At 50.3% G+C, this 14,965-nt stretch overlaps 1 protein-coding gene across 11 annotated transcripts in view; it reads right to left on the bottom strand.

The window, feature by feature from the left end:
• Positions 1 to 14,965, bottom strand: part of ARHGEF9 (Cdc42 guanine nucleotide exchange factor 9) — a 188,734-nt gene that overhangs the window by 50,114 nt on the left and 123,655 nt on the right. For all 11 annotated transcript variants that reach the window (XM_066333880.1, XM_066333881.1, XM_066333879.1 and 8 more), the window contains one exon: positions 6,815 to 6,994. In XM_066333880.1, the coding sequence (XP_066189977.1) occupies positions 6,815 to 6,994 (180 nt within the window). The remainder of the gene's footprint in view (positions 1 to 6,814; positions 6,995 to 14,965) is intronic.

Raw genomic sequence — 14,965 nt, 5'->3', positions numbered from 1 at the left:
AGGGATTTTGCAGCCTTCCCAAAGCCAACTGGAACAGCTTGTTACCAAGCCTGATGACATTCCTGCCAGTTTGGCAGCAGAGCATATTTTTAAATATGTTCTTTACCTCTTGGAGTCAGGTGATCACGAGAAAAAAATTTGATTTTCACTTAAAAAAAAAAAAAGGCAGAAAGATCAAATCATTACCAGGCATGTGTGTGTAAGCCTGAGTCATGAATCCTAAAATCCTAAAAGCTTTGACACTCCAAGGCAGATAGCAAACTTGCAAACTTTCATGATTCCTCACATTCAGGCTGCCTTTTGTGCACAGCAGGAGCAGCCCCTCCTTCCTCATCTGCCAATCTCAGGGGTCCTGCTTTCTTCCTTAATGGAATTTTTGCTTCTTCCTGCTAGGATCCGTGATCCCAAAGGGAAAAAAAAAACCCCACAGTTCTAGTCTAGATGACTTCTGCCTTACATTAAAAACAAATGCCATGAGTTTATCAGCTCCAGAAAAATCAGGGGCTGTAAAATAAAACAGGACTGGGAGGGTTTCCCCAAAGCCATGGAAAAGGCCCAGCAGTGAAACCACCAAGCCCTGAGAGCCACTTCAAGCACCCCGTGTCAGGAATTAATGAAAACAAATCAGTGAAAACTACAGGGAAAAAAAAAAAAGAAAAAGAAAAAAAAAAAAAAACCAAAAAAAACCCCCCCAAAAAAAAACAAAAACAAAAAAAAAAAAACAAACCCCAAAAAACCAAAAAAAAACCAAACAAACAAAAAAAAAAACCCCACCAAAACAAAAAAAAACACAAAAAAACCCCAAAAAAACCCAAACAAACAAACAAAAAAAACCAAACCAACAAAAAAAATAACACAAACCAAAAAACAAACCCCAAACCATCAAGTTGCATAATGCTGGTCCTGTGTGATGTTACCCATCGAAAGGCCCCTCCATGTGGAGAGGAACAGACTTATCATGAGGCTCCCAATCCTATTTCAAAATTCAGCCCTAACTGGGAACTCATGACCAGCTCTTGCATAATGCAAGAACTTGCAGAGGCAGATAAAAGTAAAATAATCAAATAAAAAAAAGGCCCTTTCCCTAAGGACCAGTTCTGGGAGCCAGGGAGAGCTGCGCTGTGCTAATTCATGTTCTTTATGACTGATGTCCTTTTAGAGAGGGGACAAAAGAAGAGCCAGGGAAGCACAGGCCAGGCAGGCTCACCTCAGAGCCCAGCAGAGCACGGAGCAGATTCCTGCAAAATATCTCCAGGGACATGGAAGACAAGGAGGTGAGTGGGGAGAGCCACCACAGCCTCACTGAGGTGACACCCTCAGTGACCTGTGACAAGGTGGTTACAGAGCTCAGAGCCCTGCCAGGGCCTAAAGCACCTCCAGGGAGAGCTGGAGAGGGACTGGGGACGTGGGATGGAGGGACAGGACACAGGGAGTGGCTCAATATTTTCTGAGCTTGAGAAAAGCTAGCTCTTCTCCAGGAAAACTTTCCAACAGTTTTCTTTTCCCCAAAACATCCCTGTGTAAACGGTGTTCCTTTCCCATTACTGCAGGTGTGGTTGGCTGTTTCTGCTACTGAGAAGTGTCACCCCTACGGACCAACAACGTGCCTTTTAGCACAGTGTGTTATAAAAGGGCTGAATGAATTGTAAATAAAACCTATTTCTGCTGCCTCCTGACTGGAGCATCTTTATTTCGTGTTCCGTTGCAGCTTGGCTGAATTCCCCATCTCTCCCTGCACTGTTCACAGGCTGGGAGGATGGTTCTGGAAACTTGGTGGGGAACAAAGGAGAGGGGAATCGGTGAATCTCAGACAAATGTCTGGAACAAATCTTGGATCCTCATCCTTGGTGCTGAGGGTCACGACAGGATCCCAGTGCCACAGGGCAGCAAGGGATGGGATTTTGGGCAGGAATTGTTCCCTCGAGGGTGAGCAGGGACTGGGCTGGAATTCCCAGAGCAGCTGTGGGTGCCCCTGGATCCTGGAAATGCCCAAGGCCAGGTTGGGATGGGGTTTGGAGCACCTGGGGCAGTGGGAGGTGTCCCTGGGGCAGTGGGAGGTGTCCCTGCCGTGGCAGGAGAGGAGTGGATGGGTGTAACACCACAGAACACATTACCACAGATGGCCTTTAAGGTCCCTCCAAGCCCAAACCAGTCTGTGATTTTACGATACAAAATTTCTATAAATATAATTGATCAGCTTGCAGCTTCACCCAAATGGTGCAGGAAATCACCCAGTGGCACGGGGCCAGCAGCAGTGACCTGCAGTTGTTGCAGATTTACCCTGCTCAGGGCAGGCACTGGATGGAAGAGGAGTTTTTCCTTCAACAGGCATCGAGGCCTGATCACCTCACAAGGATCAGAAACCACAATAAACCAAACATTTCCAACCATCTCCTGTATCCTCCTGCAGGATGAGGAGCAGGAATGTCCAAACTGGACATTTGGCAGCAGAAGGAAAAGCAGCTGAAGCAAGGTGCTTTCCCCTCCTGTGGTCCTACTGCTCTCCTCTTCCACAGCCTGAATTTCTCCCTCTCTAATCTGGCTCCAGCCTCAGTGTCCTTCACACCTCCAGCCCAGAGGCTCCTTGATACCTTCTCTTTCCTCCCTCCAACTCCCCACAGCTTTAGCAAACCCTCTGCAGCTCTTCCTCCCCTCCCTAGAGCTCTCCATTCCCAGCCTCAGAAATTCCCTTCAGCCAAGGTGAGAAACACCTTTACTCATTTCTGGAGCAGGAGAACACAGGGGGTTCTACAGGGACAGCTTCAGGCTCTGTATCCCAAACAGGGGAACAGGAACAGCTCCAGGGAACAGGTCCTGTGCTCCCTCCCTGCTCCCAAAGGCACATTCCCAGGGGCTGCAGCTCCAGCAGGGACCAAAAGCTGCTTGGACACTGCAGCAAACTGGATGTGCCCCCCTAGATCCATCAGAACTCTGGGAATCAGGGCTCAGCCCTCCCATTTCCCAAAGCCCCAGCCCTGCTGGGTGCTGGAACACAGAGGTGGGAAGAGCAGAGCCCAGAGCTCAGAGCAGAGCCCTGCCAGGCTGAGGAAGGGCAGAGCCAGGGAAAGGGGCTCTGCAGCTTTGTGCCTGGTTTTCCTGACTCAAAGAAAGGCCTCAAAACTCTGCTTTTGCACCTCCAAACCAGTCCAGAGAAGGGCACAGTGTGACCTTTTGGGGAACCTCTCTGGGAGCCCTGGGATGCTGAAATGCTCCTTGCCTTTAGGAAACCCCCAACTCCCCAAATTACCCAAACCCCAAACCCCACAGCTCTGCCAAACTGAGCCCTACCTCCAGCACAGCAATTTTTTAAGCTGGATTTGCCACGGGAGAATCAAATCTCCTTTAGAAGGTTCTGAAACCTCAGCTCCAGCCTCTTTCTTTGGGAAATCTCCCCCTGATGCCCCCGAGGGAATGCTAATCCAAGGGCTGCAGCAGGGGAAAAGCTCAACAAGACACAACCAGATCTTACAGGCAAAAAGCAGCAAGATGGGGAATTACACCTGCAACACAGAGCAGGCACAACCAAAAGCTAAAGCCCAGTAAAGGCACAAGCTGCCAGGCACTGGGACCAGGCTCTGGGTTCAGAGTCTCCTTCTCCACAGCACCTTAAAAGCTCACTCCAATTTATCCAGCACTTTTCCTTTAGCAGCAGAAAATAAAGTGGGTCAAAGGCAGCTTTTCAGCAGGAAAATCAATCTAAAATTACAACACTTGGGGGAACCAAGGCAGTGGTGAGAGAGAACACGGAGCACTGCCACCCCTGCACCTCTCCACCCCTGCACCTTCTCCTGGAAGATTTTATACTCCTTCCTTGGGAGGACCCTTTCTTCCCTCCTTCAGTCACCAGGCATCAGGAGAAGCTGCAGTAAAAACCCCTCATCCCCAGTTCTGCTCTTTACCTTGGTTTAGTAACATAAAGAAGGGAGACTCAGCATTGCTGAGGTGAGAAGAAATATATTCTGCAAGCCCAGTTTGGTATCCAAAGAGACTAAGGAGAGCTTTACACAGGAATAAATCCCCCTCTCTGCCCAGGGCAGGGGCCCTCTGTCATGTCCCTGAGGAAAGATTCCACTGCACAGCATCCATAAGCATTGCTCTTTTTATTTCTCTCGCAGTGGGAATGTGTCAGAGCCCAAACACGAAGCCATTTGATTTCCTGTGTTTGGAGGGTCTCACCTGGGCTGTTTTGGAGCCTCGATGAGGGGCTCTGCAATCAAAACTTTGTTTGGAGGCTTGCTGTGCTTTCTAAAGGAGACTTCAAGGTGTAACAGTGGAATCCATGGGCAGCCCTGGGCTGTTATTCTCTGCTGTAAATCCCTCCCCACCAACACTGAGGCTGTTTTCCTGAGCCAGTGTCAATGTGCTACTTATGCAAAAACTCATCTGTAGCCCATGATGTACAGACAGCCCAAGGCTCTGCCATCCACAGAGGAGAAAAAAGAGGCATTACCACCACAAAAATGTGAAATCTTGTTTGAAATTCTCGCTGTTTTTTTTTGGTTTTTTTTGTTTTTTTTTTTTTTTTCCCCCAGCTGTTCCTCCCAACCTGTCAGACCACTGGAAGTTGACAGGATGTTCAAAGACACTGTGCAGCAACCACAGCTGCACCCTGTGGGTGTCCAGTGTGCTCAGAGCAGGCACTCAAATACACCTCAGACACCTTCAGCTGTCTAACCCCAGCTTGTTGCTCAGGTTTAAATTTAGTTTGGGAGTTCTTATCCACCCTTCTGACTCAGGGAGCTTTCATAACCTTCTCCCTGAGTGCAGCAGCTCCCTGCAGAAATCATCCACCATTCCTTGCTGGCTCCAGATTTTACTTCTCCCATGCTGTGCTTTCTCTTCCCCCTAAAAAAAAACCCCATTGTTTTATCATCCAGTTTCTCCTTGAAAATTCCTGAGCTCCCAAACCTCCGTGGTTTCCTCTCCCCACCTTCCTTCTATCCGAGCCCCAAGCTGCTTAAGAGGATTAGTGCAGGTGTGAGCAGGGAGACAACAATTGCTGTGTGTGCCGGGAATTCAGGAGCCTTTCTGTTTGCCACCCCTGGCTGCCATGGAAAAGGAGGCCAAGGGAATCAGCAGGTTCCTCTTTTCCCCTCCACTTGCAAATGTGAAGCTCCCTGCTATGAGATTCGTTGAGTGCCAAACGCTTTGCCAAAGGGTTTCAGATGATCTGGCTGGAGAGCAAGAAGTGTCAGACATCTCATTGCAAACTGGGTTCCCGGCCCAGTTTTGTCCTCAGGAGCGATTCAGAGGACTTTGAGAGGAGCCCAGCTGTGCACTGCTCTTCTCCTGCACTCCTGTTAGCACTTCCAAGAGGCCTGAAGTCTGAAATGTCCTGAAATTAATCCTCTTTGGCTTTATACCTGTCTGCTCTGTCTGACATCCCTCACTGGAATGTTATTCATATTCTATGCGACACACTGTTCCTTTTTCTTTCTGTGCTTGCAGAAGAGAAATACAGATATAAAGAAAAGCAAATCACTTTGCAAGTAAAACTAGAACCACCCAGGCTAAATCAGGCACTTTTCTGGCATCACCTTAAAAAAAGCAGGGCTCAAAGTACAACAGAGAAAAACGCAGCCTCCTCATGATGGGAGTGATCATCTGCTCTTCTCGAAGCTCTTTCCTTTCTTATTCAGCTGCTTTGGAAACTTGAGGGGCAAATCTTTCCCCTCCAGCCTCCCTTCAAACCTGCAGACACAATGGGCCAGAACTCTCGTTTTTAAATACTAATTGTCACGAAGGCAGCAGAGCCAAGTGCTCCGGGAGGGGCAGGGGTGTGGTCCCTGCCTGCCCTCAGTAAGTGATTCCCAGAGGGAACACCAAGCCAGCCTCTTGCGGGGCTGATGGAAGGATTGGTCTCATGGGATACTGGACAGAACAAGCAAGAAACCTGCCTGGTCAGGCTGCTGTGACCCTCAGCACCGAGGATGAGGATCCAAGATTTGTCTCAAACATTTGTCTGAGATTTACTGATTCCCATCTCCTTTGTTCCCCACCAAGTTTCTAAAAACCAGCCTTTGAACAGTGCAGGGAGAGATGGAGAATTCAGCCAAGACTTCGGCCAAGATCCATGGGTTGGGGCCCTAAAGACACTAGTTCATCTGGTTTTTTGGTGTGTTTTTAAAAAAAACAGGACAGTGTTTTCCGGACTGCTCTTAAACCTCCCGTGGAAAGTTTGTTTGTGACACCACACCAAAGGGCTGTCAAATATCTTCCCCTGAAGCACAAAGAAACCAGCACTGGTCAGTGCACTGAGAGCTTAAACTGGCCCAGAATATTTCAGTGTTTAAATTAAGCAAACAAAATGAGATTGTTCTTGTTCAGCCTTTCCAGCTGCAGCACAGGGGAGACGTGCCGCAGTGACACAGGTGAGAGTGTTTCTGCAAGAAGGTTTTCACCTCAATCACACCTGACACAAATCCATTTTCCAGACTTGTTGCCACCACGGGCTGCAGGGTCAGGCTCCAAATACCAAACACAATTTGTTATCCCAGACCACAGTAACAGCATTAATGGTTTTTGGGCAGCCCAGCTCCAGTTCCAGTCATGGATCTCTCGTTCTTGGCACTGGCCAGATCTGGGGGAAACACAAGAGCTGCACCAAGGGGGGAAGAATTGTGTGCTGGGGAGGCAGCAGCAAGCAGAAACCTTCTTTGCTCCCCGACTTTTTGGACAGAAAACAGGCAAAGAAGTGAGAATCAGCACCAGTGAGAACAAACACAGCACAAACCGAGGAGGAGCTCAGCTTTTAACATCCCGATTGTGGGGCAGTGATCCCCTCAGAGCAGGAAAAAGCAGAAAAGTCACTCACCCTCACGAAGCTGGCGGGAAACCATCCTTCCTCATCGTCGATCTGACCCCACCACCAGTCCTTGTTGGAAGCATCCAGGACCTTGATGACGTCTCCTGCTTTAAACGCCAACTCCCGGTTGGCCATGGTGACGTGATCCCATACTGCCTCAGCACTGACAATGGAGCCACCACTGATCAGCTTGGGGAGAGAAAAGCAGAGTCAGGGCACGCCTGCAGCCCCGGCCTCACACATGCACAGCAGCACACGCAGCAAAGCCCGCAGCCAGACAATGAATATCCGTGGTAATTCCACCCTGTGGCTCTTCCCACTGCCCTCATCCTGCTCCCAGTTGTGCCAGGCAAGCTTCAAGTGTCATGTCTGGTGTCACCCAGGGCGTGGCACCTCCTCTCCCAGCTCCACACATGCACATCTGTCAGGGACAACTCCGCTGGCATAACGCACGGTTCCCCAAACCAGAAAAAAAACCAAGCAATTTTCGCTTCAGTGGGAATGTCAGAGGCTTGGGGAGGCTTTCCGTGCAGATCCAGGTGAAGTTAGTGCACAGATTTAGAAGGCTTTGTTTTTTTGAAACTGGAGGCTGCCCGTTTTAGTGCTGGTGATGTACTGACAGCCCTGCCCCAGCCCCGGCAGCCCAGGCCAAGCTCTGGGCAGTGCTGCTGCTCCTGGCAGAGGGGACAGTCTGCAGGGAGCAGATCTGGACACTGGCTGATGCCAGCCTGGTGTCTGACAGGACCTGGGAACATCTCTGAGGCTTGTGCAGCCTCAGAACTGCACCAGCACGGCTCAGGTCTCCTTTGGGACACAATGAGACTCCTGCTGTGTGCTGGCAGGAGGGACCATCCCAACACCACCATCCACCCATCCATCCATCCATCCATCCATCCATCCATCCATCCATCCATCCATCCCTCCATCCATCCATCCCTCCATCCATCCATCCATCCCTCCATCCATCCATCCATCCATCCATCCGTCCATCCATCCATCCATCCATCCATCCATCCATCCATCCATCCATCCATCCCTCCATCCATCCATCCATCCATCCATCCATCCATCCATCCATCCATCCATCCCTCCATCCATCCCTCCATCCATCCATCCATCCATCCATGCCCAGGACACCCCCTGCTCCTCTGACTGGCAGCTGTGTGTTTTTTAACAGAGCAATAAATCGTGTTTGTGTTTTGCCCACTGCGGGAACTCTGTCCCAGCAAACACAGATTTTCCCCATTTTCCCCCATTTCCCCACATGCTCAGAGCCATCCTGGGCCTCCTTCTGCCACTGAGACACCCTGACCATGGACTTGGGCTCCCTCCAAGTGCCAGTTTGAGCTCACAGGGACAGAGCTCGACCCTGTGACCATTCCAGACCTTGTGCCAGAGCTCTGGGAGCCACAGTGTCCCCTGAGCTCGGGGGGACACAAAGCACAGACAGTAACACCTCACTGTGGGTATGCAGTGTAGAAGCCCCCAGTGGGAGTCTGCTCTCCCCAAAGCCCTGTTAATCACTGCCTGCACAGGGAGAACTTGAAGGAGACCTTCTAGCACAGCTTCAGGGTTCTCAACATCAACAGAGAGCACTGAAGTCGTGCAGACAATCCAGTCAACAGATTAAAGGGCCCCATTTGCCTTGCCTTGGACTGGTTTTCCTTTAAAATCTGAGCTCCTTGGGTTTGGGACAATCACAGCTGCAGAGTTCCAGCCCTTCAGTTGTAGAGTGAGCCACACAAAGCAGCAAGACCTGTGAGGTTTAACCTGGCAGTGCCTTTCATCCTCAAAACCCGGATGGATCCAGTCAGTGGGCAGCAAAGCAAAGCTGTGTTCCTCCCACTTTTCACTTCGACAGATTGTCCCTTCTAATTCACAACCAGCTGCAGAAGAAACCTGTCCCCTCTGTGTGTCACACAGGGGATTTGTCCACACCAGCCTCACGAGGCCCTGGGGCCCCAGGCACAAAACCAAAGCACAGAACAAGCCTCAGGTGATGGCAGAACTCGAGGCAGAGGCACCTCCTGTTTCAGTGAGGGCTTTTCCCACATCTTTTTGGGGCTTTTGGGACAGAGCTGGAGGCAGCTGGGCACCAGAGGCTCCCACCCAAAGCTGCAGCAGCTGCAGTCAGACAGTGATGGACCCTCAGCTCACCCCAGAGCTGGGCTCAGCAAAGCTGGGGAGCCACATCTGGAGAAGCGACAGTTACAGATGGATTTCTGATCCCAACAGCTGGATGCTCAGAGGTGTTTCAGTGCCTCCTCACGAGCCCTTGCTCTGCTCCCAGTCAGGGTTCCTGGGTGCTCTCACAAACAGAGATCAGTTTAAAGCACAGAGAAGCCCAGGACAGATCTGGAACCAGTGAGACTTCAGAGCTGAAGAAATACACACGATACATTTGAGACCAGGTACCATTGATCTGTTCTCCTGCCAGGACTGAGCTCTTCTCCTTCACCAGTGCTTCCCATCTGCCAGATTTACGGATGCTGCCCAGGTGTGGTGTCCCAGGTAAGGCAGTTCTGCCCTTCCAGCCCCCAGCTTTTCCTTCCCCCAGGCATTTCACCATTCCTTTCAGGTTTCCACGTACCCTGCCTGCATTTTTCTGGAACACAGATGACCAGAATTGCAAATACTATTCCCAAAGGCCCCTTAGCAGAGATTTGTGGAACAGCATGAAATATTTATCCCCGTGTCACAGAGATCTCCCAGTAATCCCTCACATGTCCCCTTTCCCCACGGTTCCTCCCACCCGTGGCTCTCAGTGATGCTGCATTCAGCTCCTCTCAGTAAATTCAGTAGAGTACGTTCTCTTTGGCTGGAAAATCAGTTTTCTTGTCAAAAAATGAATCGGGTTGGCCTGACACTTGTTCCTTTTGTTAATGCCATTGGGTATTTTAGTCCCTTTTGCACTGATGAGGAACCAGGAACAGAGCTATTACGCAGGAGCCGTGTTCCTGCTGCTTCTGCTTCAGCTGACAGAAACTCTGCTGTCACTTCACACACAGCCAGTTCTGGGCACAAACTGCCACAGAAACGTCACCGAGCCCAAACTTCAGAGGGACTGTGCTTCAAACCCTACTGTGCAAAAATCCATCCCCGAGGCCGAGGCACAGAGCCCGGCTCCCAGGAGCTCAAGGCTGGAGCAGTGAGGGCTGGCAGGGGGACACAAAGGGGGTCACACCTGGGCCTTTCTGGGCTGGTCACACAGTCTGGAAGGTGTTTCCAGGGGTGTCAGCAGCTGGAGGGGCTTTGCAAGGTGCTCTCAAGGAGAAGTGTTTGGTTCTCAGTGATCAGTGCCAGCAGGAGCTGGTCCAGCCCCTGGTCTCTGCTCTCAGCCCCACATCCCAGGGATCCTGCCAGCAAACCTGGGCCTTTTGGAGCACAAACCCAGCTCAGCCTGTACCAAAAGCACAGTGAGAACTGGAGCTCCAGCCATCCCACGTGCTCAGCCCATTGAGAGAATGTCAGGGCCCAAAATGAAAAGATCCAGTTTAATTTATCTTGTGAGACATCTCGCTGCATCCGTGGAGCCATCCAGCCCTCTCAGGGCAGGGTATGGAGACACAACCTGACATCTGCAGCAGCAGGAGATGACAAACTGCAGAAAGGTCAGCATGAAATATTATTTTCTCCGAGAATTCATCGCAGGAGCTCTTCACTCCAGAAAGTTCACTTCTCTCGGCCTCAAAGCTGGGCTCAGTGCTGTGGTCGGAGATATTCAGCCCAAGACCTTGAAAGGAACTTCTCTGCCATCAAGACAGATTCTCCCACACTGCAGCTGAGGGAATCATCTGGACTCCCTGAGAGCCAGTGAAGGGAAAGAGACACATCTGGAGTGTGATTCATCCCAGCTATTTCAGCAATCTACCTTCCAGCCAGGTGAATCATGCCCCAGAAATCACTCTGTGTTTAACTGGCTCAGGCAGGAGTTTACATTTCCCACATCTTAATGTTTGTTCATCCCATCCACAGTTTGGCCACTGCCAAAAACGAAGAGTGGGATTTAAGAACAATAATCACTATAGGAATAGTCAAATCTTAAAGCACGCTCTCCCAGACACAGCAGTTTTCTGTAGGGTGAAGGTTGATGGAAATAAACTTATGTTCTCTGCAGCCAGCGGAAGAATCCACTTAGCCTTGTGAATTCACCAAAATTACAACTTTGATATTTAGGAGAGTGTCTACCCATAGGAAAAGAGAAGCAGTGAGAGGAAAGGCAGCAGGTGACAAGGACATTCAGTGTGACGTCCCTGAACACTGCCTGTCTGCCAGGTGGAAGTTCTACTTCCTATTAAAATCAATTATTCTTGTCAGTGGCTTGTTCAAAGTGAAGAGCCCAAAGAGAAAATTCCTCCCCTCGTAACATCAGCGCAGAAATGCCCAGGAGCATTTGGGAGCTGCAGACCTGAGAATAATGTTTCCTGCTTCACAGGAGCCTGCAGAGCACCTTCTGGGGTGGAGGAAAAACTTCCTCAGTGGGCAGAAGAGCAGATTAACTCTTGGGATGTTGTGTGGGCACCAGGCACTGCTCCAGCCATGGGTAAAAGGGAAATTCCAAAGAGGAATTCAAAAAGGATTCCCAAATCCTTTTGGGAAAGAGGAAGGGCCATTTCCACATCCCAGCACCACAAACGAATGGGCTTAAGGAGGAAAAGGAAAAGGGCAGAAACACAAGGCTCCTCTAATTCCATGCACGGTGGGAAGCACACTAAGAACAGGGAATGTTATCCCTGAACCACCAGGATCAGAGCCTCAGCCTTCCCAGGGATTTTCCCCACAGCTTTCCACAGCAAACCTCCAGGAACTCAGCCACAAACCCTCCCTCTACAGCTGCTCCTTCAACCTCCCAACACCCAGCACAAGAGGGGAATGCTTTACAACAGCGAGCAGAGCCAGTGGGAAAGAGTGAAACCATTCCTGCTGAAGGGCTGGCAGGATTTTGCAACCTCTTCCCATCTGGTGCCATTTCCAGGATGGAACGTGGCCGCTGGAAATATGGAGTTACATCAGAGGTGGTGCCAAAATAAAACGACAAACAGTAAAAAAACCCATTGTTTCAGGGGACTCTGCAGGGCCCCACGTGTGACAGCACTGCCAGGGGTGCTGACCTCTGTCCTCCCCAGTGCTGGGACAGCTCAGAAAGGTCCACGTGGCCAAAGATCCCCACTGTCTCACTCTCCCCTTGCACTTTCCAAAGCCAAAGGGCTTTAAAGTGTCACTAATGCCACAAGGGAGCTTCCAGGGAACACAAAGGAGGTGCTCAAAAGTGGGAGTTTGACTCCACATTTTATAATTTTCTTTTCCAGCCATGCCTTGGTGACACGTTTATCGAGAGCAAATCACTGTCCCCATCAAAGCAAGCAGGAAAATAAAGAATATTCCTAAATAAAGGAATGACAGGAACAGGTCCCTGTGACAGGACCTGGGGGAATCTGTCACTGGAGCAGCTCTGGAGCTAATCCAGAGCCAAGGGAGAGGAAGGGAAGGGGAATGCCTCTCCCAGGCTGTACCCACAGCACATCCTGATGGAAAAACCACCTAGGATGGCTTCCCAAAGCACAGCTGACCCCTAAGCCAGGGGTGACAACTTCTCCCAGGGTTTAAATCTCTGAGCCATGTCCCTGCAGAGGGACTTTGCTCCAGCAAAAACATGACAGGACCAACTGGAAAATTATTTTGGGGAATGGGTGAGGCTCTGCCTCCAATCTGGTGCCTTTTCCCTGGCTCTGCTCCCTCCCCAAGCCAGGATGCACAATTGGACAAGAACATCTGCTCCAGCTCAGGCCCTGCCTGCAGTGAGGCAGCTGAGGATTGAACATCTTTGAGTGAAATCAGCCATGACTGCAACATTTTGCTAAATATTCCCAACTCATCAACACTTAGTGGCTTCTTATGGGCCCACTTGAAGAGGAAATCAGGGGCTCAGTGGAGCCTGGAGACTGAAATGGGCACAAAAGGGCCATTCAAACCGCTCTCACCTGTCCATACCTCTGCCAGGGATAAATAATCACTGCAAGCCCACAAGATTCCACCCTGAGTTTTCAGCACTGAGCTTCTCACTAATCCAAAATGAAGAGTCATGCTCCCAAAAAAACCCAAAATAAATCTATCATCATTCACCATCTGCTTAGAAAACTTCAAGGACCTCAAAGTTTCCAGGATCATGGTCTCTGGGAATACGAATAAAACGTTTCTCTATTAGATCATTTATTACTGCATCAGTAGAGTTGTAACAGTGACAAAACGAGAGCTCTGGGTAGTTCCCTTTGAAATCGGCGTTACATAAACCGTGCCCTCCTCCACAGGAGCAGGATGCAGGAATAGGAGCAGGCTGTGAGGGGAACAGGGAGCAACGTGGTGAGTGGATGCCATTTGTTCAAACTGTTCTGCTGCAGAGACGCCCTTTATCCAGACAGCATCAAAGCCCAGTAAAATCACTACAGCATTTCCCACTCTGTGCTCACCAGGCCCTTCCACAACGGAGGCCAAACAGCTTCTAAAAGAGGGAGACACAGAGCTGCTGCTCAAAGAAATGCTGGGGGAAAGGACAGGACACAGCAGAGCTCTGCAGACCCCCAGCCAAGGGAGAGCACTGGCACCTCACACTGCTTCAGAGGCAGTAACACACACACACACACACGGGCTGCTGGGGCTGGGGATGGGCTGTGACCTCCCAAATCCCCCCACGGCCCTGCTGGGGTCACTGCCATGGATTCCCAGCACAGCCATGGCCATGGAGAGAGGAGAGGAGCAGTGCATCCCGTGTTTCAGTCCCACATCCTTCCCCCAGCCAGGACAGGCTCCTGGTGGGACTGTAAAACAAACAGTAAAAAAATTGTAAAAAAAACAAAAAACAGAAACAAAAACACAGTAAAAAAAAAAAAAAAATCCACTCCCATGGAGTTAGGAAGGGAGCAGTGCATCCCATGTTTCAGTCCCACATCCTTCCCCCAGCCAGGAAAAGGTCCTGGTGGCACTGGCAGTCTGCTGTCACCTGCTGTCACCTCCACAGCCCTTCTGGGGTCACTGCCATCGATTCCCAGCACAGCCATGCCCATGGAGAGAGGAGAGGAGCAGTGCATCCCATGTTTCAGTCCCACATCCTTCTCCCAGCCAGGACAGGCTCCTGGTGGGACTGTAAAACAAACTGTAAAAAATAAAATTGGGAAAAAAACCCCAGTAAAATAAAATCCACTTCCACGAGCTCCCATGGAATGAGGAGTGGAGCAGTGCATCCCATGTTTCAGTCCCACATCCTGCTGCTTCCTCCAGCCAGGACAAGATCCTGGTGGCACTGGCAGTCGCTGTCACATCCAATGCTCTGCTGGGATCCACTCCCATGAGCTCTCATGGAGAGAGGAGGGCAGCAGTGCATCCCATGTTCCAGTCCCACATCCTTCCCCCAGCCAGGACAGGCTCCTGGTGGGACTGTAAAACAAACTGTAAAAAATGGTAAAAAAAAAAAAAAAAAAAAAAGTAAAAAAAAAAATCCACTCCCACGAGCTCCCATGGAGTGAGGAGGGGAGCAGTGCATCCCATGTTTCAGTCCCAAATCCTTCCCCCAGCCAGGCCGGGGTCACTCAGCTGATGGAGGAGACAAAGGGAGGAGCACAAGAGAACCCCCCAGCCCATCCCTGCTGCACTCCTGCAAAATCTCCCTGGAGTCCCTCCGACGGTGTGTTTATTTTTAAACCTCTCATCAGGAATTATACCAAGTGAATAATGCCCAATCTCAGTGAATGGCCCCACGGCTCATTCACCAAACACAGGGGAGGGCAGCTCCACTTGATTTGCTCATTCTCTCCTGAGGTGCAATCACCCAAAGGTCAAGCACAAGTCACACAATTTCCCTTTCTGCTTTCCAGCCCTTTGATGAATTTAACTAATGACTGGATTTCAGCTGAAAGAGGCTGATTGGAGCGAGAGTCTCCCACGTCCCATATTCTGGGAAGGCTGCCACACTTGGTTGGAAGCTTTATCTATCTTTTATTTCTCTATAAGTTATGCGGAGAGTCAGTACAGACAGAAAGGTTCCTTAGGACTGGCTTGCTCTAGTTTCCATTGATTTACACTTCCCTGAGAAGATCTCACCTGGCAGATAGGAAACGACCTGGCCTCAGCCAGGCTGCAGCAGCAGAGCCCAGGGGATGGCATTAG

Source organism: Sylvia atricapilla, chromosome 21, assembly GCF_009819655.1.
Source record: "Sylvia atricapilla isolate bSylAtr1 chromosome 21, bSylAtr1.pri, whole genome shotgun sequence".
NCBI classification, from domain to species: Eukaryota; Metazoa; Chordata; class Aves; order Passeriformes; family Sylviidae; genus Sylvia; species Sylvia atricapilla.
Note: the sequence above shows the minus strand (reverse complement) of the source record. Positions and strands in the feature narration are given on the sequence as shown.